General features: G+C 39.0%; 2 protein-coding genes across 2 annotated transcripts; one reads left to right on the top strand and one right to left on the bottom strand.

The window, feature by feature from the left end:
* Positions 1–2,206: 2,206 nt before the first annotated feature.
* On the top strand, positions 2,207–8,153 carry LOC140945781 (phosducin-like protein 3). Its single transcript, XM_073394827.1, has 4 exons — positions 2,207–2,503; positions 3,257–3,400; positions 5,048–5,256; positions 7,955–8,153. Exons 1-4 carry the CDS (start codon positions 2,277–2,279, stop codon positions 8,110–8,112), a joined length of 738 nt encoding a protein of 245 aa, XP_073250928.1. The 5' UTR covers positions 2,207–2,276; the 3' UTR covers positions 8,113–8,153.
* A 5,180-nt stretch (positions 8,154–13,333) lies between these two features.
* LOC140945784 (fibroblast growth factor 1-like) lies at positions 13,334–24,992 on the bottom strand. Its single transcript, XM_073394829.1, has 4 exons — positions 24,808–24,992; positions 16,929–17,268; positions 16,077–16,180; positions 13,334–14,489 (listed from the first exon to the last, which is right to left on the bottom strand). The coding sequence occupies exons 1-4, from the start codon at positions 24,814–24,816 to the stop codon at positions 14,310–14,312; spliced, it is 633 nt and encodes a 210-aa protein (XP_073250930.1). The 5' UTR covers positions 24,817–24,992; the 3' UTR covers positions 13,334–14,309.
* Positions 24,993–25,055: the final 63 nt, after the last annotated feature.

Below are 25,055 nucleotides of genomic sequence, written 5' to 3'. Positions count from 1 at the left end.
AGACTTTCAGAATGTTTTGGAGTTTGTGAATCGATAAAGACACACGAAGTACATTTTTTTAAAAGCTATATTTTGCCTTAAAGTGGAAGGCATGTTAATCAGTGCTAGAAAAACTTAGCAAAAGGACTCTTATTTCGTAATCTACAAGCTTCCGAACTACAATGTAGTTCTTCCATCTTCCTTCGTCGCGTCCACTCCATATAGGAAATAGAAGGACGAGCGCATCTGTGTGCAGGCTACCCAAGATAAATATTCTTAATTAGGGTCTCAAATAACGTAACCATGTCCCAAAGAGGAGGCACGCGTACGGGTCAGAGAACCGGAAGTTGGTGAGAATTACTTCACTTAGCCGAGTAAACTAAATATACTCTGTCACGACAGGTCAAATAGTCAACTGCAAGGCAGGATGGGCTTTATTCTCTCTTGTCAATTATAAAATATTAAGGATACTCGTCAGGATGGAGGAGCTACCGTTTGAGTTACCGTAGTTTCGTCCCGGAAGGGCGACTCCGTATAATGAATGGCCTAGACAGGGAGGTTCCGCCCGAAAGGGGTACCTTTTTTGTTATTACACCTTTCAATTCTGGGAAACTGCCCACCTACCCCTCCCTTAAGCCAACATTAACACTTACTTCTCTCTTAGGGCAAAATGTTGACTTCGGGGAGGAATTCACTCGTTGTAGTATGTAAAAAGCCTGGGTAGGAAAAATCTGTCATTTCGGTTTGTGAAAAGTCTCAAAAGGGCTAACAGGCGCATTTTATGGCTGTGAAAAAGTCAAGTTAACGTTCTGGATTTTTCTCGGATTTCCCGCCCTACCTCCAAATCCAGGAAATAGCGCCCTGGGGACGAGGTTGAGTATATTTAAGACAATGCAGTTTACAGCAGTTAAGAGGGATGCAAGGTACTAAGCTGGGTATATGAAAGTGATTCTATTTGTCAATAGAAGGTATACCAAAAATAGCTTTTCTATCAAAAATGGTGGATAAAAGGGTAAGAGCTTGGACCACGGGGCGGAGCCTCCCTGTATAAAACGTTTTTGAGTATTCCCCAGGAATTTCCGAGAGAAATTGCCATAAAGTGTTCACGCCATGATGAACGCCCTCCCTTCAAAACAAGCTTTCCAGCGTCATTTTGTTCAATCGTCTTCACTGCTTTCAAATGCTCTGCTAAGAAATAAGCGCTATCCTCTCGAAGAAGCGCCCCTCCCCTCTCATTTCCTGAATTTCTCGTTGGCAAGTAGACCGCAAAAAAAGTTGCCTGCATGCAGACGTCTCCTATTTCCGCGTGCAACAAAGGAAATAGGAGGAAATAGGAAAAGAGGGTTTCAATCAATCAGTCAATTAATTAATCAATCAATCAATCAATCAATCAAAACTTTAACTAAGTAAACGAGGGTGACACGAAATAGTCGAAAAAAAAAACTGTTCCATATTATTCTGCTCAAGATTGTAGCTTCTTTCTTTCATTCATTTACCAGGTAACGACACCGGTCACATACCGTATTTCCTCGAATAATAGCCGTCCTTCATCGATGAATTGCCTCCCTCGAATAATCGCCCCCTTTGGCGGAAATATTTAAAATAATCGCCTTTCACAAATAAACGCCCTTCCCCCACCCCTCTCGCCATCTTCTCTTTCCTTTATTCCCTCCCTGTCAAGTTAAAAATTGACACCTTGGATAGTAAATAAAGCTGAAATGAAACCTGATGCGGCAAAACTGATCAATGACGATTGACGATTCGAACTCTGACGTCGAGATATTGACAGTGAAAGGTAAGGAACCAAATTTGGAACACTTAAAAAGCCCATGTTCAGTTTATCGTGATATTTTTTTATTATTATTTCAAGGGAAAAGTAAAACAAAATATTCAGGGCACGACTTCCAGTGAGCAATGTTTGAAATAACTCGGCTATTAACTCGTCTCCAGTCTCCGCTCTTCCTCCCGATCGAGGTTAATAGCCGATCATACCCCCAAATTCCACACAACCGAAACTGTTATGGCTATCATATTTTGCTGCAAATGAAATAGTTAAGGATGAGAGATTCTGTGACCTAAGATGGTTGAAAAACAAAAATGCAAACTGATGTAGATCAAATGGCTCAGGATCTAAGGGTACCTGACTTACGCTTACACGAATTGTCCACCAATGGTGATTTCTTGAAAGAGTCTACCGCTGACCAGACCCGTCGGATCGATGAAGAGATACAGAGGGAAATTGACAGACTCCTGAGAACTTCTTCTACTTTTGCCTCTCAAGATCGATAGATTTAGCAATGCAGAATCCTAGTGAGGATACAGAATGGAACGATGCGCTGCGTCGGCATGGAATTTTGCCGCAAAAAGAAAGCGAAGTTACAGAAGATCAGTTGATAAACATGGTCGAAGAAACCGTACAGAAGAGAACTGGAATGAATGTAGTCAAAGCTTATGAAGACATGACTTTAGATGAGCTAGAGGAACTTGAAGATGAAGAAGATGAACGCGTTCTTTTACAATATAGGTAGGAGATCAGTGTGTAACGTGGAGTCATCATAATGTTTTTCACTTTAATCTAGGTAGCAAGGAATAGAAACTATTTTTACCTTATAAGGAAATGTTAACAAATCCTTTGAGATTTGACTTGCAAAATAGCTTGTCAAGAGCTTTTCAAATTTAAAGGTTTTTATCTACCGACTATAAAATTCATTGTTAAATGAAAGTACTCTTGCTAATATTAATAAACGAAATTCGCAAAATTATAACACTCTAGTCTCCTTTTTCAAAAGTGTTATCCCCAAAGAGCAAAATGCCACATCCTACATGTTTGAGAATACAACTATTTTAATATTTTGTTTATTTTGGACAAAACACTGACCCCCCAGTCCATGGACTACCCCCGTGGACTGTCCCAATGGACTACCCAAAAATGGACCACGCTACTGAAAATTCGTGATCAGGGTTTGGAAACTGAGTGAATCAAGTTTCAGGTCAGTTTTTATTTTCCAGTATAGTGGCCCTAAATGGAACCTGGTTGACTCAGTTTGCTAACCCTGATCACTAAATTCCAGCAGCGTAGTCTATTATAGGGTAAGTTAATATTGGTAGTCCATAGAGGTAGTCCATGGACTGGGGGTCAGTGTTTTGTCCACCACCTTGAAAAACACCAAACTACATGTACCATGTGAAAAGTACTGCAATGTCAAAGTATTACAAACTGTAAAAACCCCTCTCACTAAATTGTCTTGTGAGATGTCTTTATCCTCTTTTTTTCAAGACAGCAAAGGATAGCAGAAATACAAAAATTGCAGCAGGCATCAAAGTTTGGTGATGTAAGGGAAATTTCTGCTCAGGACTATGTAGATGAAGTCAACAAAGCTGGTAAAGGAGTATGGGTAGTTCTACATCTCTACAAAACTGGGTATCCTTTTGTAATAATATGAGCCCTTGTACAGTGAACTCAGAGAAGTGAACACCAGAAATCTTTTTAAAATATTGTCGCTGGAAAAGCCAATCAGGTGTGTTATTAGTATTAAATGTTTAATTGGTCTTTCTCAGGGTTAGAGGGAACATTTGGCTTCTTATTTTTGCCCTTTGGCACGTATGATGAGCATATTTGGAGCCCATTTCTTGAAAGACCTGACACCTTTTTGGGCCCAAAATGATCCATACTGTACTTACATTTAAATGATCTTGAAAGTTGGACCAATTTGTGCTGGTTTGTAGCTTAATTCCTGCATTACTGTTCTTCAGTCAGCTTCAAGCCCTTTAAACACTAGAATTAAACACTAGGCTTGTTCTTTTTTGTTCATGGTTTTATGGTTTCATTGCTTTTTTTTTCTTCAAATTATGACTCTTAAACAGAGCTCGAAAAAAAATTAAATTCCAGCGCATTGTTTGGGCAAGCAACCGTCACATTTTGCCTGCCCAGCACAACTACTTAATTGTCTTAGCTAACAGTACAGGGAGCTTAAGCAAGAATGACGGTGAAGGCCACAAAAATGTCACTTACAAAGACTAAAAAGTGAATTTGTGCTGCCTCAAACTTTGTCACACTTATTCCATCTTGTTTAACTCGTCAAATGTTGGCAATTTTTTCTTGTAGTTGAATTCTAAAGGACTGTATCAAAGTTCAGGAAAAAAATTTAAAAGAAAGTTGTCGTCTTTTTGTTGCCATCCTTGACAAAATGTGAAATTAGGCATTTTCACATTGTAGTCGTGCAATGAAGGCTAAGAAATGTACAAAAAAGTGTGATGTTGCTGTTTTGCTAATGTAAACCTACTGCTTTTTTGCCATTTTTGTTGCTGTCGCCATTGTTGTTGCTTAAGCTCCCTAATGATTAGTCAGAGGATGGCTTACCTGGACCCACCCTTGCCCATGGGCAAGTGAGCTTTTAAAGTTACTTGCCTGGCAGGAAAAACTACTCGTCCCGGATGACCTGGATGGGATTTTTTTTGTCCAGCTGTACAGGTTCGATATTTAATGGAAAATGTCAAAGCAGGCTGCAATACTATTTTTTCTTCCCTGTTGAGTTATTTTTAAAATAACTACATGCCATTTTGCCATCCATCTGTTCAGTCATAGATCACATTCTTTTAAATTGTCATTTAAATTATACTATAATTTGTTTATCCACAGAGCACTTAGGAGTTCTTAAGAACTCATTGAAATGTGTCTACAGGTGCACTCCAGATTGAATTGTAATTTGGAAGTGTTGGTTTTTAAAGAAAGGGAAACACCGGAGTACCCAGAGAAAATCCTCTCGGAGCCAGAGAGAGAACCAACAACAAACTCAACCCACAAATGGCCTCAACACCAGGATTCAAACCTGGGACACATTGGTGGATTTGTTGAAGGCGAGTGCTCTCACTACTGCGCCACCCTTCCTCATAAATATTGCTGCTGAAACAAAATCTACCACATCCCAAGCCTCGGGTAGAAAGCGCATTCTGGTGTTTAATTTCCCAACAAAGATTACCTCTGTTAAGATAATACAGCAACGATTTGTGATTTGCTTTTTTGTTTTGTGCAACATTTGTGTTGGTTCCTCCTTAATTTTCAATTCAGCATCCCATTGTGTGCGTTAATAAATCAGTATTTTAGCCGCCTTGCCCAGAAGTTTCCAGCTACAAAATTCTTAAAGAGCATATCTACAACATGTATACCAAACTATCCAGATAAACATCTACCAACTATATTTATCTACTATGAGGATGATATGAAGAGGCAGTTTGTAGGACCACTGGTGTTTGGAGGAATGAATTTGAAGATTGATGGTAAGTTAAGTTAACAATAAATTTTGTTGCTCTTTTTTTCTGTCTTGAATGGAATACTAGTTCATCCTGGGTTACCTCCAGTGTTTCATATTCAATAGGTAGATAGAATGTTTGGATTGTCTAGGTGAATGTAGTCCTGAATAAGACTGTTTTTAAAATGACTGACGTTTCAACAACCTGTGTTGTCATTATCATCAGATGAATTCAAAGTGAGTTGCAAATTTTCTGGTGATGGTATTTGACTTTGGTTATTGACCAGATAATTGGTCAATTAAGTTAAGCCGTGATGTTATTGGCTCGGATGTCATCTATTTATCTGGGTGAAGAGAAAGACTGAGGAGCAAAGTTTCTGGAAACAATTGACAGTTGACTTACTGTACAGTACCGCAAATGATCCCCAACCGCAAATGATCCCGAGACCGCAAATGATCCCCAAAATGGACCGCAAATGATCCTCGATCGCAAGTGATCCCCAAAGTCGACCGCAAATGATCCCGAAAGAAAAATAGGAATGACTTGGACTCAAGTTATCGGACCATCGTGTCGATTTTATTATTATTACAGTAAGTCAGATTAAAAGCTAAATTTTGCTTCTCAAATAAATATATGACTAAAAACTAAATGGAAAAAATCATTCAAAGCAATTGTGATTTTTGCCGCTTATTTCATACTGAGAGGTCATGACGTGCATTTTCTGCGATTATTGTTGTTTCTGGTCGTTATGATTTGCCCTTTGATGCAAGAGCATTCCTTTGACCTCTTTTGAAATGCAGTCAGCTCTTCATTGCCGCTAAATAAGGGTTTTAGGTTATTTAATTTTCTCCAAAGTGCCTCCTGGATCCGAATAATCATAAGCGATTTTCTTTTAGTCCGTGAATGTGACGGTTTGCTACGATGTTTTGTCACGCGATAACTACCGCTCACCTGGCTTTGTGTTTGTCATTACCAGGTTTAGATCCCTGGTAACTGCCTTCAGCAAAGGCACAACAAATGAATATACATAAAAGCGCCAATATAACTATCTACAACACGTTCATGAGCTGTAAGAAAATTGCTATTTCAAAATAAACCGAAACCTGTGGACATCGACTTTCGGAGGCATTTTGTCTTGTGTTTATGTTAAATCATGTCTTGTTTCGTAACGGGCACCTAAGTTACGAACAAATGTCTTACTGTTTATCACGTAAAAATCAAAATTAAATATTCTGGCTGATTAATTTCACGCTTTCAAAAAGATCAGAATGTCAATAAAGCTCTTGTTATGTAGAGGGTGCCCGGCTTTGTATTCCTCAGTAGAAAAGTTGAGCTTCTAGGCGTTAAAATAATAGAGTTTTTTCGGCCTAACGTCCTACCTGTCTTAAATTTTTCAAAAGACGAAACATTCTTAAAAAAAAATTGAAACAATCGACAAAGCAAGAAGTATACGGTTAATACCATACTTTTCAGATTTATTCAATTTTTTTTTCACCTTGTATAAATTGACCTGAGATGTAGCGTCCTCCTTCCCTTTTTCTTTAAAAGGCGAGAGAAAAAGGATTCTTTTTTATAATCAGTCCTTTTTTGTAATCAGTCCCATAAAATCCATTCCATTCCTCAAGTTTTCACGGGATCATTTGCGGTCGACTTTAGGGATCACTTGCGGTCGAGGATCATTTGCGGTCCATTTTGGGGATCATTTGCGGTCTCAGGATCATTTGCGGTTGGGGATCATTTGCGGTACTGTACATTACTTTCTTCGCTATAACAGTTGCATGTGGCAGTCCATTGCCACTGGTGGCACATACTTTGTGTCCGGCGATTCATATAAGTTGTTGGTGTTCACATTACCAAAGATCTATCATGGGCTGTTTGCTGCGATTATGTTATCAAGAAAGCCCAGCGAAGACTCTATGCCCTGAGAAATCTTAGGAAAGTGGAGTCCATCTGGATGTTTTTGTTATTGTCTACAGTTTGCTTGTCAGATCTGTTCTTGAATATGCAGCCACATGCATCGCACCAATGACATGGAGAAAATCCAAGAGCGCGCCCTCTCCATTATCTATCGCTTTACTTCATATGAAGACGAATCACTCAGACTTCATCAGCATTGTGAGGTGACAGGTTATGTAAAAGAAAAGTTATGAATCCCCAAGAGAGCATTTTGGTGGTAGATTGTTCAGTCACTGTCCTCAGATGGAGTATACTGTAGTTCAGAGAACCAACAATCTGCACCCTTGACCAATGCTGACTTCTGAGTTTGTGCTTTTTCTTCAGGTACATGTACATTGACTAGCAGGGCTACATTTTTTAATTCTTTTAGCCCCAATATCAACATACAAATTCTCCAAACTCATCTCCATACATCTCCCTTAATAGGGATGAGGGCCTGGACCTACAACTTATTTACAATCCTCCCTTGATGATTCGTAACTTTTATGTTATACAACCTGTCACCTCACAATGCTGATAAGTCTGAGTTATTCAGATGAAATATTTGTTTCGCTTCTTAATTTTTGCTCTGAGTTTTGGAATTTTTTACTCTAAATTAGACAAAAATGTGTTACTGCATATATTATAAACACCTTCCAACCAGTCGAAATCCTAGTTCTCCTCTTCAATTACTACATGAACACTTCTGACTATTCGTAAAGAATAATATTCTCTTATTTTTTCCTGTAATATATGTTATTTTTTCAAAATGTGTAATTTGTGATTGCAGAATTAGAGTGGATGTTGTCAGAAGCAGGGGCAGTGAAAACAGAGTTAGAAGAAGATCCTCGAAAGAAAAACAAAATCCATGATGTCATGACAAGTTCATTACGGCAAGCAAATGTGAAGGACAGTGACAGTGATGATGATGATGATGATGATGATTAGGCCTATCTAATATAATAGTATGTCATTTTTATCCAGTTTGTGATACTTATTCAAGAAAATATTATTGTAATAATTACAATAATAGTTTCTTGAATAAGTATCACTGCCTAACAAATAAGCATCTTAGCCCAGAGTTTGAAACAAACATGAATATTACAGCTCTCAAATTTTGCTTTTCCATGGCAGTTTCTTTCCTGTCTAAGTTCCTTTTTTGAGTTGAAAGGTAACTTGCCTTGGCCCTTGTCTATTAGTGAGAGAAACATGAAATGTTACTTATACAGACCGCGAACACAGCTGTCTCTTCTGGATTCTGGCCAAGTGGATTGTTTCACGGGATAGACAATTATTGACTGTTTGCATTAGATTCATAGCATAATTTACATTTGACCTTTTTGACCTTTTGTGTGTCATTTGTAAACAACAGTAGAAGGAATATATTACTACATTGACCAATCAGAGCTCCTAACCAGATTCTGGACAGATTATATGCCATCAGTATGGCATTTCTGTCACTGAGGTGCAGACATCTCTCCCACGAAACGTCCCTTGTGGCTAGGAGCAAGGAGAAACAGCTGCTACCTTTTTGAACTAAGCAGCCCTCTCAAAATTAATAAGTGACCCCTTTCACTGTCTAATAAAAATATCCCAAAGAAATCTTATGAGAACCATTTTGCAGGTGTTCGTGCAAAAAATTTCCCCTTGATATTTTGGTTATACTTGAAAATGAAACTTACAAAATTTTGGTTTATTGGCTCAGTATGTTTCACGTAAGGAAACATGACATTGAACTTTTCCCATTGATTTGCACTTAGTTTGGCAGAAACACGTGTGTATAAAAACATCCGTTTCCTGGCCGTTTGCTTTGTGACCCTTGTATTGAATAAAGAAAAAAGAACGGTTTTTTCTTTCAACTGAACGGAAGATCGCAAAGGGTTGTCCTGATTGGGTAGTTCTCTGGGGTTCCACAAGTCTCGATACTTGGGCCATGCCTTTTTCTCCTCGACATTAACGATTTAGCACAATCCCTGGTCAGGTTATTTGGGCGATGACACAATCGTATATCTTTCTATTCATTCTGAAAGTGATTGCAAAGCCCTTCAGCAAGACCTTTAGGCAAAACGTCCGGTTCGACCGATTTTAGTAATTACGGATGGGACGCGCGGTTCGACCGGAAATATTTCGAACAAACGGACGACCCTCCGAGATATTCCACTTTTTTCGTTCCAACCGGTGGGAACAGAAATTCCCGTTCCATTTGCGCAATTCCAAGTTGGCCGGCGGCAGGCACCTAGAATTTTCCCCGCCATTTGCAAAGTTTGCCGGTGAACGTTGTTCACAGGCAGTCGCAGTTTTTCTTTTCATTTCTTATCTTATCGTTCAAAATTGCAACTGCATCTGTAGACTCAAAATAGTTTTGAACTCTGTCCAAATTTCTTCAAACGAAACAGCAACAAACTGCTACTATTACCACAAAGTTTTAATTTCTTCGTCGAAATTGTCGCAAAGTACCGGTAGTGCTACAACATCCATTTTGTTGGATTATTGGTTGACGCGAACAATACAGTGAGCTTGTAATGGCTGGAAAGCCTTTCCATTTGACCCCGGAATGATTCTGGAATTGCCAACCGGAAATTTTGCTTAAGTGGCAAGCGCCCCTAGGCTATCTGTATGGGACACATGGAAAATGGAGTTCTCTTTGGAAGTGTGTAAATATAGCACACTATGGGTGTACCATGACTATGTTTCGAAGAAAAAACCCTAACCTCAAATGATTCAGCGAGCTGTCGTGGTGTCACATTAGCTAAGATCTCTTGAACAAGCAGGTCCACTATATTTCCAAAATGGCAAACAGAACTCTAGCCTTCCTTAGACCAAGGCTTAGAAAGAACCTAAATGAAAAATCGGTTTCTTTTTTTTTCTTTTTTAATGCTCTGAGCTACTGAGCCGGCTATGAAGTCTTTTAAGCCCCGTTTTGATGGAAAAAAGTTGTCCCGGAGAGTTAACATGAGAAACAAAACGATGGCTCAGCTAGAAAAGGGTGACCCTGCTAGGCAAGTCACCCTTCTATAATAGGGTAGCCCTCCTAGCTAAGCCATTTTTTCTACATATAAACTCTTTGACTCGCTGGTTCAACTCGGTCAAGGCAAGACAGTTTGGGACTTTAAGATCCAACGACGCGACCGCAACGAGAATGTCGTTTAAAAAGTAAATTTGCGTTCTTCAGTCTTTATAGCGATTATTCCTACCCACTTACTTTGTCATTTGTAGGCGAACCCTCCTGAAGCTGAATTTCAAGGGACCATATCCAAGTTCAGAAAGAGAAATAAAATTTCGTCGTTGTTTGTTTACGTCCTCCTTAAAACGCGAAATTAGGCATTTTCACGTCGTAATCGTGCAATAGTGGGAAAGAAATGTACAAAAAAGCGTGATGCACGTGCAAAGTTGTTTTGCTTAATTAAACCTATTGTTTTTTAGACGTTCTCGTTGCCGTTGCGTCGGTGGATCTTTAAGTCCCTAATCAGAGCATGCGCGAGCGCCGTTATCAGCTCTTTACCTTTGACCCAGGCAGGGGGACAATTTTTTTCTCTTATGAGCGCTCACTAAAGTTGACTCGGCTGGGAGGGTGACCCACTTTCAAGGGATAACTTTTTTTCCCATTTAAACTGGGTCAAATACCTTGTTGCGCTCCGGGTGGCCTTCATGTCAGGCCTGTTTTGAAGGGAGAGGTAGAAAAGGCACGCGAGAGGACGTGACTTATTTACTCGCGTGTTATAAATCCCCTTCACACGCCCCACGCAATTTTCGTGTCTGTGGGACACATCTTAAAACAAGTCTCCATGGCAATATTTCTCCTGTAAAAGTTACCATCCCCACAGACTATACTTTATTTTACAAAAAAATGTAAAGAAAAGATCGTAATGTATGAAAATTAACAAACATTTGAGGATCCCTTTGTTAGCTAGCCTGCGAGAGAAGACGCCTTTTCCGCCTCTTGTAGCCTGCGTAGCAGGCGCTTGGAAGTAGTGGGCGAAAGAGAGAACGGGCGCGCGCAAGGGAGACACGTGTTTGTCCTCGCGCGCGCGTTTTTTCTTGTGCCCACTACTTCCAAGCGCCTGCTACGCAGGCTGGGTGAAACGAGAGCCGAAAAAGGCGTCTGCTTTTCTTTGCTACGTTTTGGCAGTAGTTTAAATTTTTACGGGATCTAGTTTTTCGGATTGAGGAATTCCGTGCAACACGGCGATGGAAATTGCTAATGAACCAAAACCATTTTTTTAATTCTTCTTTTATTGCAAATATGCATTAAAAATACATTAACAGATTTCTTTTCCAACATATCTATATTTTTTTGCTATTTACATCTTCATAGACATTTGAACGAAATGTACATTACGGACATCCCTATCATTCAAAATAAAGAAGTCCTTTTTAAATAATATTATATCTTATGAAAACATGACAATATTTGGGGCTTATAGCCTTTCACCCCAAATTATCCAAGCCTTAAATAAGTTTTACTTTCTTAAATACCTTCTGTTGGTTATTTATCTCGTCACGCAACGCGCCTTCGCAAAAAAATGCCGTCTCCTGAGGAGCGTTGCGTGACGAGACAATTAACAATTGCGTGCGATATTCGCTACCGTTATGTTAACAACACTACGAAGGGACCCTAACGCGCTTTGCATTCTAACAAAGTGGCTGGAAACAAATTGACTTTATTTATTTATGTAAATCATGTTCATCATTGCGTTTTATTACCCTCCCCGGAAGGAGTTTTTAAAACAAAAATATTTATTTGTTTATCTGTAAATCAGGATAAATCACATTGGAGCTTGTTACATAGGCGGTTTGTGGCGTGAGATATCGTGAGATAATCCGCGTATAACGCGACAGAAACGCAAACTAAACGCAACAAACGTACAAACAACATGATACTTGCTTGCTTTTCTCAAAACTCCCAAGAGTTTTCGGGCCCGGAAAGTGTTTTTTCTCATGTTTCAACTATCCCTAGGAGTCTATGTATAAAGAAGGCCAACACACTTTTCGACCTTGTGAAGTTTTCAAATTTTTCCATTAGAAATATATTAAAAACCACATCTCTGATGTTGAACTTTGTGTTCTTAAAATATTCTTTCGGGAATTTTGAGAAACGCACCTATTCTGCGGATAACGTGCATTACAAACGTGATGGTGGATTAACCAAGATCATATGTTCAAAACCGCCTATCTTACCAGCATTATATATTATGTATAAAACGATACTAACTTCGACAGAATTTACATATTTCTTTAACTGTTTTCATTATTTGTATGAAGTCGATTTTCTCCATAGTAATTGGTTCCGATATCATAACATCGACGAAAATAAATTAATATTTCAAAATACCTCAAATTTTCTTTCTTTTGAGAGAAACTCAATTGTCAAAAAGCCCAGAAAGGCTAAGATGTAATATAAGTTACTTGGTGGTCGGTTTTTGCCCATTGTTCGACGATACCCTATGAAATTCACGGCACATAAGGCCTTAGCGGTCAATTTATGGAGGCAGTGTAATAGAAAGTAGTACAAAACCAGAGAAAAATGATGAATCATTAAATAACTTCATAAAGTATTTTATGAAAGGTTCAAAGAGCCAAGAAGAGCCTAAACAGGGGACGAACCCGTGCCAATAAATACTCCTTGAAACAATGGAGTGCATGGAATTATACAAAGGACACCAACATGAAAAGTTTCAACTAAGTGTCCAAAAATGATTTCACTGACATTTGCTTTGCACTGCTACGCTTGATTGTAGGTACAAAAAACTTCGAGTCACTTTCGGCCTGACCAATCAGGAAACACACCGTTTCAAACGCCGTTCTTCTGCCAGCGTGCTAAGCTGGCTTGAATGTAGTACAGCTCTGGCACAACTTTGTTTTAGACGTCGAATTCACTTTGGTCGAGTTAAGATAAACAGCTGTTGCTAAAATCAAAAACGTTATGTATGTAAAACCAGTTTCGCTAACTTTTAAATGTGTTCTACTTTATTTATAAAAATACGAACTGAGTTCGTTCGTCTGGGCAGTAGCACGACGTTTTGCTGTGCTACATAGCAGACCCGGCACGATTTGGTTTCAAACTTGGTGCTACTTCCCTTGTAGTAAATTCAACGGTCAAATTTAATTCGATCAATTGAGTTGGCTTGGCAGAGGTACGACGTTTGAAACGGTCCTTAATTGTGTCCACTCGTTTTTCAGCGTTTTCGCTTGCTTTTCTTTTTATTGCGTCTGTTAGATTTGTAGAAATTAGCTTTTCGGTTTATTAAGTTAAATTTACGTGTAAGGACACCCAATAGAAAGCTACGCTACCCTCTGAATTTTTGACACAATGTACCATACTAAATCACTGCCACCATTGAAATAAAAAACAAACAATCATGACAACGATAAATCTATGATAATACGAGAACTGGTACACTGAATAAAGTTACTGAAGTCTTTACCCAAGTTTACGTCAAATTATACGTATTCACTAGGGTCATTTTAGCCTCCCGGAACTCCTTAACTTTTTATAGCTGTTTCACGTTGATTTGTATTCGTCCAATCACATGCAGTGGAGCAAAGCGGAAACCGATCAAACGCACAACCATTAAAATGGCTTTCCTGCATTTTCCAACGCTCAGTAATCAGCCAATGACAGTCAGAGTTACATCGATGTTTTCGCGCGCTTGGCATAGGTTGCACGTCCTTGGTTCGATTTCTGATTGGCTCTTTGTCAATATGCGTTCTTTTATACTGATCAATATTTTTTAATATCTTGTGGAAGGAAAGTTACACCGCTAGAAAGGTCAACATACGCCAAACGAGGTTTCTAAAATACATAGTGGGCTCCCCGCGGCTTGTCCGAACGCGAAGCCATTTTTACCGATGATACTTTTGGCACAAATTCTGGAAAGTATCTCTTGAGGATCATCAAGACGCAAGGCGCTTTCGCAAATTTGAACGACTCCACTTTTTATTTATATCTTCGCGAAGAAATACCCACCAAACTTGTCCCTCTTAGAGGAATAACACCAGGCTAAAATTTGATCCTTTTAAAAGGATTTTCCTATCAAACACAAAAGGTAACCGTACCCGAGATAATCACGGCAAACGAAACGGGTAGCACCAGAAAAAAATATCAATCTAGGAGAATTACCATCCTTCCACATTATTAACAGGGCTTAAGTGTACGTAATCAAAAATTGGACCGACTTTTGACCTGGTCTTGTAAGCGTTGCCTTTTTTGCCTTTCCATTCCTCTTGATTCCAACCAACCAAGTCTTGTGTTTGTGGGATACATAAGAGTGAAACATGTTCTGTTCATGAATTTCGTGGAAGATAGTGTTGGACGATGGATCTTCCTAGAAAGATAAAGAAAGTAAGGAATTATTTCAATGAGTTCTGTCAAGAAATCTGTGAAAATTCAAACAGTGGGACGGAAAAAAAAACTTGAAGAAGATTGAACGGCATTTTGGTTCAAGAAAACTTGTTAGCCTAATAGTTTTCATGAAAGTTTAGTTTGTTGTTTGAGACGTTTGATATAATTTTTGTTGTTGATATGGATATAGTGCTTGGAAGACATACTTGATTGACGCAAAACTTTAATTGCGGCATTCACAAGAAATTTCTCAAGTATCACAGCAAATAAGGATGCGTGATTGGCATCATTTGACAAAATGAACCAGGCAGCCATGACGTCACCGCCCCGTTTAAGATGAGGTGGACAGCTAACACTAGTAACATTTGGTAGAGTTCCGGTATTCGTAGTTTCTGACACTCTCCGGAAGATTATTTATTTTGTTATGGACTCAAGGATCCTATAATTACCAGTTCACATATGGAATCAAAATGAAATTTATTTTGACATAGTGTTTATATGCCCGGCGTTAAAAACGTTCTTCTGTTGGTAATGGCGGCGATTGATTCGTAAATACAGTCTACCCTCTTTAAGACGGATACCTATTGGACCTGTACTTAGTGTCCATCTTGGAGAGATACCCCTCGTATAGAGTCAAATAAAGGCAGTAAAGAAAGGCAGGGACAAACTCTAGGTGTCCGTTTTACAGAGGTGTGCGTCCTATAGAGAATCAAATAAAGGCAGTAAAGAAAGGCAGGAACCAACTCTAGGTGTCCTTTTTACAGAGGTGTCTGTCTTATAGAGAATCAAATAAAGGCAGTAAAGAAAGGCAGGAACCAACTCTAGGTGTCCCTTTTACAGAGGTGTCCATCTTATAGAGAGTCAAATAAAGGCAGTAAAGAAAGGCAGGAACCAACTCTAGGTGTCCCTTTTACAGAGGTGTCCATCTTATAGAGAGTCAAATAAAGGGAGTAAAGAAAGGCAGGGACCAACTCTAGGTGTCGATTTTACAGAGGTGTCCATCTTATAGAGAGTCAAATAAAGGCAGTAAAGAAAGGCAGGGACTAACTCTAGGTGTCCATTTTACAGAGGTGTCCATCTTATGGAGAGTCAAATAAAGGGAGTAAAGAAAGGCAGGGACCAACTCTAGGTGTTGATTTTACAGAGGTGTCCATCTTATAGAGAGTCAAATAAAGGGAGTAAAGAAAGGCAGGGACCAACTCTAGGTGTCCGTTTTACAGAGGTGTCTGTCTTATAGAGAGTCAAATAAAGGGAGTAAAGAAAGGCAGGGACCAACTCTAGGTGTCCGTTTTACAGAGGTGTCTGTCTTATAGAGAGTCAAATAAAGGGAGTAAAGAAAGGCAGGGACCAACTCTAGGTGTCCGTTTTACAGAGGTGTCTGTCTTATAGAGAGGCAAATAAAGGGAGTAAAGAAAGGCAGGGACCAACTCTAGGTGTCTGGTGTCTGTATTTGAGGGCAATTTTCCAAGTAGAAGCCCCCGGGGGGCTTATATTTGGAGGGGCTTATTTTCGGAATTTTACGGTGTTGGTGGAATAATCTGTTGAATTTAAACAATGTTGCTTTACTTACACTTCCGCAAAGGTGGCCATTGTCGCATATTGCTAAATATCTTTGACTTGTTACTCCTAATATCATCAGTAGGCCAGCCGAGACGGAATGAAATTCTAGCTGTGCTGTAGATTTTAAACAACAAGGGTTATTAGTATTAGACTTGCTACAAGTCGACCTCTAATAAGTTCTTACAGAAAGTGAGCGAAGCGAGCTTTAATGCATGAGGTCGCGCAGCGAAACTTTTAGAAAGTCTATGTTAGTATCAACGCACAAAATATGTAGTTCACATATTAGTATAGTATAGTACATTCGTACATCAGGTATTTCTAATTTACTGATTCTTGGTATAAGCCTCAGTTTAGAAACCTGCTTTCAGCGGAGGCAAGATAAAGCGAATCCTCCCGCGGTTCTGATTGACTACGTGAGCGGGCATGATGGGCGAGAGAAATTCGTCGACTTCTCCTAGATATCTTGGTAAATAAATAGGACTATATCGAAACACAAATCATAATACAGAGGGTTGGACTAGCTAAGGAGTTAATAAAGTCTTACAAGCTTCAACTGTTTTCCCCTCAAACCTCTAGAGTTATCTTTTCGTTAACTCCGTGTTCACGTTTGTAGTAATATTTATTAACCTTAAGTTGTTTTTCTGTTCGCCTAGAATAGCAATTGCTACCGGCGGATTAGTCTAATCTTTTACTTTAGTGAAATTCTTAAATTAAAACGTTGTTGTTGTTGTCTGTCGTAATTGTTATACAGTCTTATAAGCAGCAAGTTGCTAAACTACCACGGGTAGTTGTTATATGCCTGTTCCACCGCACTATATTCTGAGTATTTGCCAGTGCTAATCCAAGCAGAATAAAACCTTACCAAAACGAGAATTCTTGTTTGTCGTTCCATCTACTGTCCCATCTGAGTTTATTGACAAAGCATAACCATTTCTGTTGAGTAATCTTCCTCTTTTCACATACGCTGAAGTTCTCTTCTGTAAACTTCTACCTATAAGCCTGCCAGTCATCAGTCTCTTGTATACTCTATCCTCTGGTGAGACATATTCTTGCTCAATTTCCGACTCTTCGTCGGAACCACTCGTCTCCCAACGACCACCCTTCGGAAGAGCTCCGGACGGCAAAGCCTCCGGAAGTGAGATTTTAGAGTGACTCAAGCACAACAATATTAACAGCCAATAAACCGCATTTGTGGATAACACCTGAAAGAAAAACAGAAGCAAACAAGATTTTTAAGGAGAAGCAAACTGGCAAAATGTTTTGAAAATATCTAAGTGTCTGTCTTCTCTTACCACTGGCACAGATATGTACAACGGAAGAAGCACATAAGCGTAAATCCTAATACCCTTTGGTTGACCATAAGATTTAACTGCTGCATGTAATAGATAAGACCGGGTTAAAGCTTGATAGTATTAAGAATTGAAAACGATCCATTGGAACAATGATTCAAAAGAAAAATTTTACAACTGCGAGTTCGTTCACTTCCAAACTTTTTCGAGAACCTGCACCAGGCTGATTCAAATGATACGTTTTGATTAACTTTTATCTGCGTACATAAAATGGAGGCAGTGTATGGAAGGTCGCGTGGAAACGTAAAAGTTGAAACTCGCTGAACTTTTACGTTTACGCAAGACCTTTCGTACATTTCCTCTACTTAATTTACGCACGTAAAAATTACGCGACAGTGCAAATCAACCTTAAGTGCAACAGCATACCATCTTCGACGGATAAACATTGCTGAGGTTCTTTTTAAACTAGAAAACTCATTTCACTTCGGTAAACCGACCTTCATCCGCCACATGAATGAACCAAAACACGAGCGAAGAGAATATGAAAAAACATGACTGATGAATAAGAACAACGCAACCTCGGTCGCAAACGCCAGCCGTTCTTATCCCCTGAGGAGACCCAAGGCGTTGTAACCTTAGTCTCTGTTCAAAAGAGGTTAACGGCTATTACACTTCATTTCAATATTATCACTCGTTGTTTTACACATCTTGTTAGGCTATTTACAGCCTTGGGCTCAACCTTGGCCTTTGACTGGCATAGCCTATTGTTGGGTATCACAAAAGACCAAACGTTTTAGACAGCTCAAAATTGCAGCTCGAAAAGGACGCCTATATTATTTGTTTACTTTGCGTTATATCGATCGCCCTTACGAGTTGCTTCCGTCGTTTTTACTTCAGGTACTGTGGCTTGTAACGTGAACTCGGACAAACAGGCTACTTGGAGAGGGAGGAAGATAATAGCACCAGGAAAATCCTAACAAGCGGAACAAATTTACGTTGGGTTTACATGCAGAAATTTCGGTCCGTGTAGTGCCCAAGGAGAGAAGGTTCGAGAGGGAATTAACCCTTTAAACCCTAAGATCAAAAATTGAATTCTCATTTGTGCCCTGATTCATTTTCTACAGAAGTAGTGGGGAGAAGTTGATAAAATATCAATCAAATTCATCTTGTGTGATCATGTCCGTAATTCTCCTGACCACTCTGTTTTACAAAGCATTGATATTACGAGGAAAAAATTGATGCTGATCACTCTTGTGGCCTAAAGGGTTAAAAGTGGCGGGCAACAAAAACAAAAATGCAATTTGGGCTCTCTTTACTGGCGTTAAGAACTACCTTACAGCAGAATTATCACAATAATCAGCTCGCGGTCAGTAACGTCAAACGAAATGGTCGGCCTTTATTGCCGTGATTAGCCACTAAACGGCCCGACGCCATTCTGTGTCTGGTTTGTCCCTAGTACTACGATCTTTTTAGTGAAGGCAGTTTACATGGTGCTCGGATCTTCCTAGTACTAGAATCTTCCTAACTCTAAGCTAGGAAGATCCTAGTATAAAGAAGATCCTAGCGCTAGAGACAAGTACAGCCTTTTGCATATAAACCGAATGCAGAAAACATGTGGCGTTAAGATGATCCACCTTCGACGATCTTCCCGGTGCTAGAATCTTCTAACCTCCATGTAAACCGTCCCTAATACAAACTTCATCACGCTCGGATTACATACCATTCAACTCGGCATATGAAGCAGGGGCGTGGCTAGGAATTTTCCAGAGGTACACACTGTTTCCAAAATCCACCCTACCCTGCTGCCCCCTCGAATAGTTTCCACTCGGGTGCCTTAATTAAATTCACTTTGCGTCTCTTTTCAGTATGGCGAGTTAAACATCTCCCTTGTGAGGAAGGACTGTGTTCTGTTCCGTGTGATCTCGTGCGACAAAATCGGAGAAGAACACAATACTGAGGTTTGGAAAGTTATTTCAGTTTAAGCGGAGTTACATTGGCAATTCCACTTTATTCAGCTATAGGTTATTTTCCTTCTGTTTGTCTCCTTTTCCTTTCTTTTGTTACTGTTGTTGATCATGTTGTTGTTGTTTTCATTGTTACCTTGAACTTGGACATTTTTTCCGGTGTGCACGTACCTTTTTGCTCACAGGTAGCTAAGCCCCAGAACTGAATTTTTCTAGAGTTGAACTCCAAAGGACCGTATCCAAAATCAGAAAAACGTTAAAAAGGAAAATGGGTCTCTCGTGTTTGCGTCCTCCGAAGAACAAAATTAGGAAATTTCACGTCGTAGTCGTGCGGTGACAGCAAGAAATGTACCGAAAGGTGTGACGCACGTGCAGATTTGTTGTTTTGCTCATCAAAGCTTTAAGCTTTTTCAGCGTTTCCGTTGCTGTTCCCTTCGTAGTTGCTTTAGTTCCCTAATAGGATACTTGCGCACTTATCATGACTGGTTCGTGAAGGTTTCCTCGCAGTTTCAAAGGGCCGGAGAATCACAGTTGGCTTCTGGGTTGATTATGGACGTTTTGTTTGTTATTTTGATGCTTCTTCTATGTTTGATTAACCACGGTACGTTTTCCTTGGAAAGTTGCTGACGTGTACAGAATGCAAGCCTTTTTCGAGGTAAAGCAATCATTCGCTGCATGTAGAAGTCATATACAGTGTAACTATTAAATAGTGCCTAAAATGACGCAAAAAAACTACAGTTTGTAACAACGGAACCTCATCATTCTTCACTGAATTAGCTTTACAATATGCAGCCGATAGTATATATAGGCCAGAGCAAGTAAAGAACGAAGAAATGTTTTGAAAAACACATTTTGGGCTGAATACTCAGAGCTGCAGAATCGAAAAACCACCATGTTGTATTTTTGTTTTTACGTTACCAATGCTTACTGGAATTCCAAAGCTTCCTCTCCAGCGGGGTCAAACTATTAACGTATATCGGTTTTTTGTTCGTTTGTTTCATTTATTGGGATGTCATTTACCTTTTAGAAGCGACTTGGCAAGGGTTAATAAAATAATTAGTGCATGTAAGTTCCTTCTCATTTGTCTCAAAATATTGAGCTTCTTTCCGTTGAAACTGCGCTTCGAGCCCGAGGTAAATTAAATGCTGGCAAACTGGGCGGCGACGATAACAGTTTCAGTTCTAAAACACTTAGCACGTTTTTAGTAAACTTACAAAAATTTAGTAAATTAACAGCATATTGGGAATATCTTGCACTTTAAACAGTGACAGTAGCAATTTTAGCTTTGAAGTACATGTACTTAGCTTTTGCAAACTTAACTTTCATTCAACCGCGATAAAAGCTTTCTCTCCCTCCTCGCGCGCGTTAATTTGCTACTTCCTCGCGGACACGACTCTGTTTAATATACGGTTTTTTTTATCAATCATGCGCCTTCTATGCAGGCTATCTACTACCAGTGGAGTTCTATAGCACTTAAAATACTAATATATCAGAAGCAAGGCTGATACTCCGTTAAAAAATCGTTTTGAGAGGTATCAACACGACACCATTTCAAAAGAGCATGGTAGCACTGCATGACAACTGTTCCTTCACATTAAATTGCACCGCTGATAAACCACAAAAAACCCCGAAATTTCTAGGATCTCCCTCTCAATTTAACCATTTCAATCTTAGAATGAATATAAACAGAGTTTTGAGAGGTGGTTTTAACTTTTAAGCCTCAGGATGAAATCCTATGTTGTGACCATTCCCATGGTACTACTTTGTATTAATTTCATTTAGTATGTAGTTTTAACTTTTGAATCTGTGGATGAAATCATATGGTGTTACCATTTAAATAAAACCTCTTCAGCAGTACTTTCATATGGTACTATTTATTTAGTATATAGTTCTAAATTTTAAGTCTGTGAATGAAATCTTATGGAGTTACCATTCAAATGAAACCTCTTCAGCAGTACTTTCACATGGTACTCTTTATTTAGTATGTAGTTCTAACTTTTAAGTCTGGGAATTAAATCCTATGTTGTTACCATTTAACCTCTTTAGTGGTACTTTCACAGGATACTACTAGTTTTTAAGCGTTTTATCTTTATGATAACATGCAATTTACAAATTTGACTTTGGCCACGTTTGGGAATGAAATACGACGTGCAGGAACTGAATTACCTAAATGAATTTGTTTATGTAAACTGATCAAATTTTCAGTTGTCTTTCCTTCGAGCAAACTGAGGGATGTTTCAAACGGTTTCTAAGTCTTGTGACGTTCCTAGGGCTTCGAAGCCCTCCGCGAGGAAGGCAACATCTTCCGCATATTTTAGAAAACCACATCTCCAGGATATAGAGTAAGAGAGCATAGAGAGTGATGATAACGTTACAATCACATCGTCCAATTTTTTGAGAAAGGAAAAGGTGAAGCTACAGTTTGAGTGAATCTTTCCTCTCAGATGAGAGGAACTTCATTTTCAAAAAACAAAAAACCAATCAAAATCCCTCTTCCAACTGAATGTGCAACCTAAAATCCCTGCTTCGCTCGCTTGACAGCTTTTTCGCTGCAAAATTTGTGAGGTCGACTTGTCTAAAAAGCTTGCTGTGTGCGAGGTTTTACATCTTTTCGACTGACAAACACGTAACGTCAAATATTGGCAACGTCGATTCTTTGAAAGTCAAGGAACTTTACTGCGAATTTCAATACTGTTTTAATACTTCGATCCAAGGGGCAGAGGAGAACAAAACTGAGAAGGGCCCTTGGAGGACATTAACCGCGGAAACAACTCAAAATATTTGAATCCCCAAAGTAAATCAAGCTAAAAGACGCTCTTTATGAAATCAAGAGGGATCAGCAAACGTGATGAACAAAGAGAAGCAAATATTTAACATGCTGGACTCATGCGCCAGAGACATAGTAAACAAATTCCAATTACTGTTTACCGATTGTTTTTAGGTTTTTTGTGCCCGCGCGCGGGGGAACTAAAACGGAAGATCGCAGAGATGCAGCATTGTGGGCTAGAAGTCGGAAACACTGATCATACAAAAATTGCAAAAGCGAAAGTCCGCTTCTACTACTTCAGATCTTTCAGTAACGTGTCCATTGAATACCACCACTACATGAGGTTGTCTCAGGAAGTTCCGGTCGAGGAGGCCAGTTAAATATAGCCTTCTTGTTAAAATTTTCCCACAGTTGTTAAAAATACAAACAATGACATTCATGCGGCTTAAACAAAAGCATGCAATCGTTTATAATGTCAGCGGTATCTATCAGCTGCGAGTTAATTAAGTCACGTGAGAAAACAAACAAAAAGCGCGTAATCCGAAAAAAGTCAGCAATTTCACTCAACAAATATACCACTTACGATTGACGCGCATGGTACTCTGTCACTACTGTAACAAAAATTCTTTACGCTCTGAACATTCTTTGACGGTAACGGAAGCTTTTTGCAATCCGGACTACCCCTAAAGCACTAAAGCCGCACTGAAAATCTCAACGACGCAAAGAGTTGCTCGGCGCCGAACAGAGAGTAAAATTCTCGCCGGAAGCAGACAGTGCTTGATGTTTGCCTAAGGACAACACGCGCCATATCAGGCCACCGTGTCAGCTTTCGATTTTAGCATAATCCAAAGTTTGTGGGATTTACGAAGGTTGTGTGAGCATTAAAAAAGATATGACCAATATTAAACAATATTTTCTAGTTATCAAGATATTTGATCTTGACGCCTTGTTGGTTATTATGAATGAGAGGCTAAAAGTGACGACCCTTAAATTGAATAGAAAAGCCATCAAACGGAAAATCGGCAAATATCCAAACCAATATCTGCAGCTCAAAACAAAGAAGACAACTTTTTTTTTCCGAGTCTCGTGTTTTATGACGTGACGGAAAATTCAAATTGAAATGCCTTGGTCTTTCAAACTCTTCACTTGAGGGAAGTTGCGGTCAACCTTTTATACTTTATTAAAACGTCTTCCGCTTTTTAAGTAAATACGTTAATATATGTTTAGTATTTCTGGCGTAAATGACGTATAATTTGCGATGTTTAGGGGAACTGGAATCTATAATTACCACTCTAAAGATTGCGTTAATTAGCCTCAGTTTAGTCTTTGTAAGAACACTAGAACTAGCTGTGAGTATTATCAGCATCAGTGCTTATCAATTCGTTAAAATTGACCAATAAAAGTGGCCCTGAAAGAGATCTTGAGGTTATAGTAACAAAACAAAACGCCTCATTCGGCTTAAGACAATGTATCTCGCGGCGGGATCTCACTTAAACGCCCGAAGCAATCGCGTGGTTTTGAACTCAAGAATGGCAAGAATGGGTAGTAAAATAAACAGTCGTAAAGACGTTCAGATGAAATGACAAGTATTGATTCGAAATTCAAAAACCTTAATTTGTGTAATTTGCGTGACTTTACTTTGAAGGATTGTGAAATACCATGAAAATTGGCGATCGATCATGTTGGATCGTAGTGAGAGAAAAAAAAGAGAGAACAAATTTGACTGCTTTAAAAAATGAGTTGACCCTTCAAGCAACCACAATTTCCTCCGTGAAATTTTAAATTTATTGTTATAATAAGGTTGTCTATGAGTTTTGATATAGTCGCCCTCCTCGCCAAGGATTGTAATCTGTGTTTAATCAAAATTAACATGGTATTTTTTTAAAGAGTATATTGATGGTAGAACTTACCAGAAACCGTTGGTAAAGGCAAAGTAAGTCGATGTATTGTTTTTTTTTACTAAAACAATGGCATAGCAACGAATAATAGCTAGACCGAGACATCTTTGCGTTTTCCAACTAGAAGGTATTCGATGGATCTTGTTCTAAGACCGTTAAAGAATGCATGGGGAATGCATACAGGCTCAATACTTCATGGCTTTCTAACAACTGCGTGTTTGGACCGAAAAATCTCACAGCACTGATGAAAAGTCTAGATATTATAACTCAAAGAATAGCGGCGCGCAAACCAACAACTTGCACGTGGAAATGTACAGCATTATAATATTCCACTTCAGGCAGCTTTTTAGCCAAATAACAACCCTCTAGATAAATGTTTCCAAAGAAAAATCTTTAACAGCTCTTTTCCTTGAATTCTAGAGATACTTCTGCAACTAATTAAACCTCCTGAAAAGAATTTCATTCATAAGTTCCGTGGCGGTCAATGTTTGTATACAACCGCTCGGTCATTGTACTACAAATGACCAGTCGAGACACTACGACACTACGATAAAATTTACCAGTTTTGAAGGTGATTTTTTAACATTAAGACTAAGAAGGGACAAAATTCTATCGTATTTTGTTATATACCACAATTATTTTCGTTTTATATTAATTTTGAAGAAATACTGAGAGATATTTCGCACTGCGTATAACAATCTTCACATTTTCTTTATATGTAAGCTTATAATAACCTCGCGCACGTCAAAGTAAATTGAAATCTCATCTCAAAGATGACACTGTAGTCGCCCTAGAACACAGAAATTGCCCAGTAAAACCTCACCTTGTACATAATAGAAATCCTGATTTTCTGTTCTACACTTGTACCATTCTACGGTATTTACACGCCATTTGTATGAAACTGTGTATTATTGCTGACCGATTCGGAAATAGCTCGTCGGGCGAACGACGGCGAATCCCGAAAGTAAATACACCCACTCACAAGCCTGATTAAAGATTCGGCGGGAAAGAGTTGACGTTGTTTCTAAACCGATAAGTCGAAAAGATCATTAACTGAATATGATATTTTAA

This window comes from Porites lutea, chromosome 8, assembly GCF_958299795.1.
Source record: "Porites lutea chromosome 8, jaPorLute2.1, whole genome shotgun sequence".
Lineage (NCBI taxonomy): Eukaryota > Metazoa > Cnidaria > Anthozoa > Scleractinia > Poritidae > Porites > Porites lutea.
The sequence above is the reverse complement of the archived record's forward strand: the minus strand, read 5'-3'. Positions and strand labels throughout refer to the sequence as shown.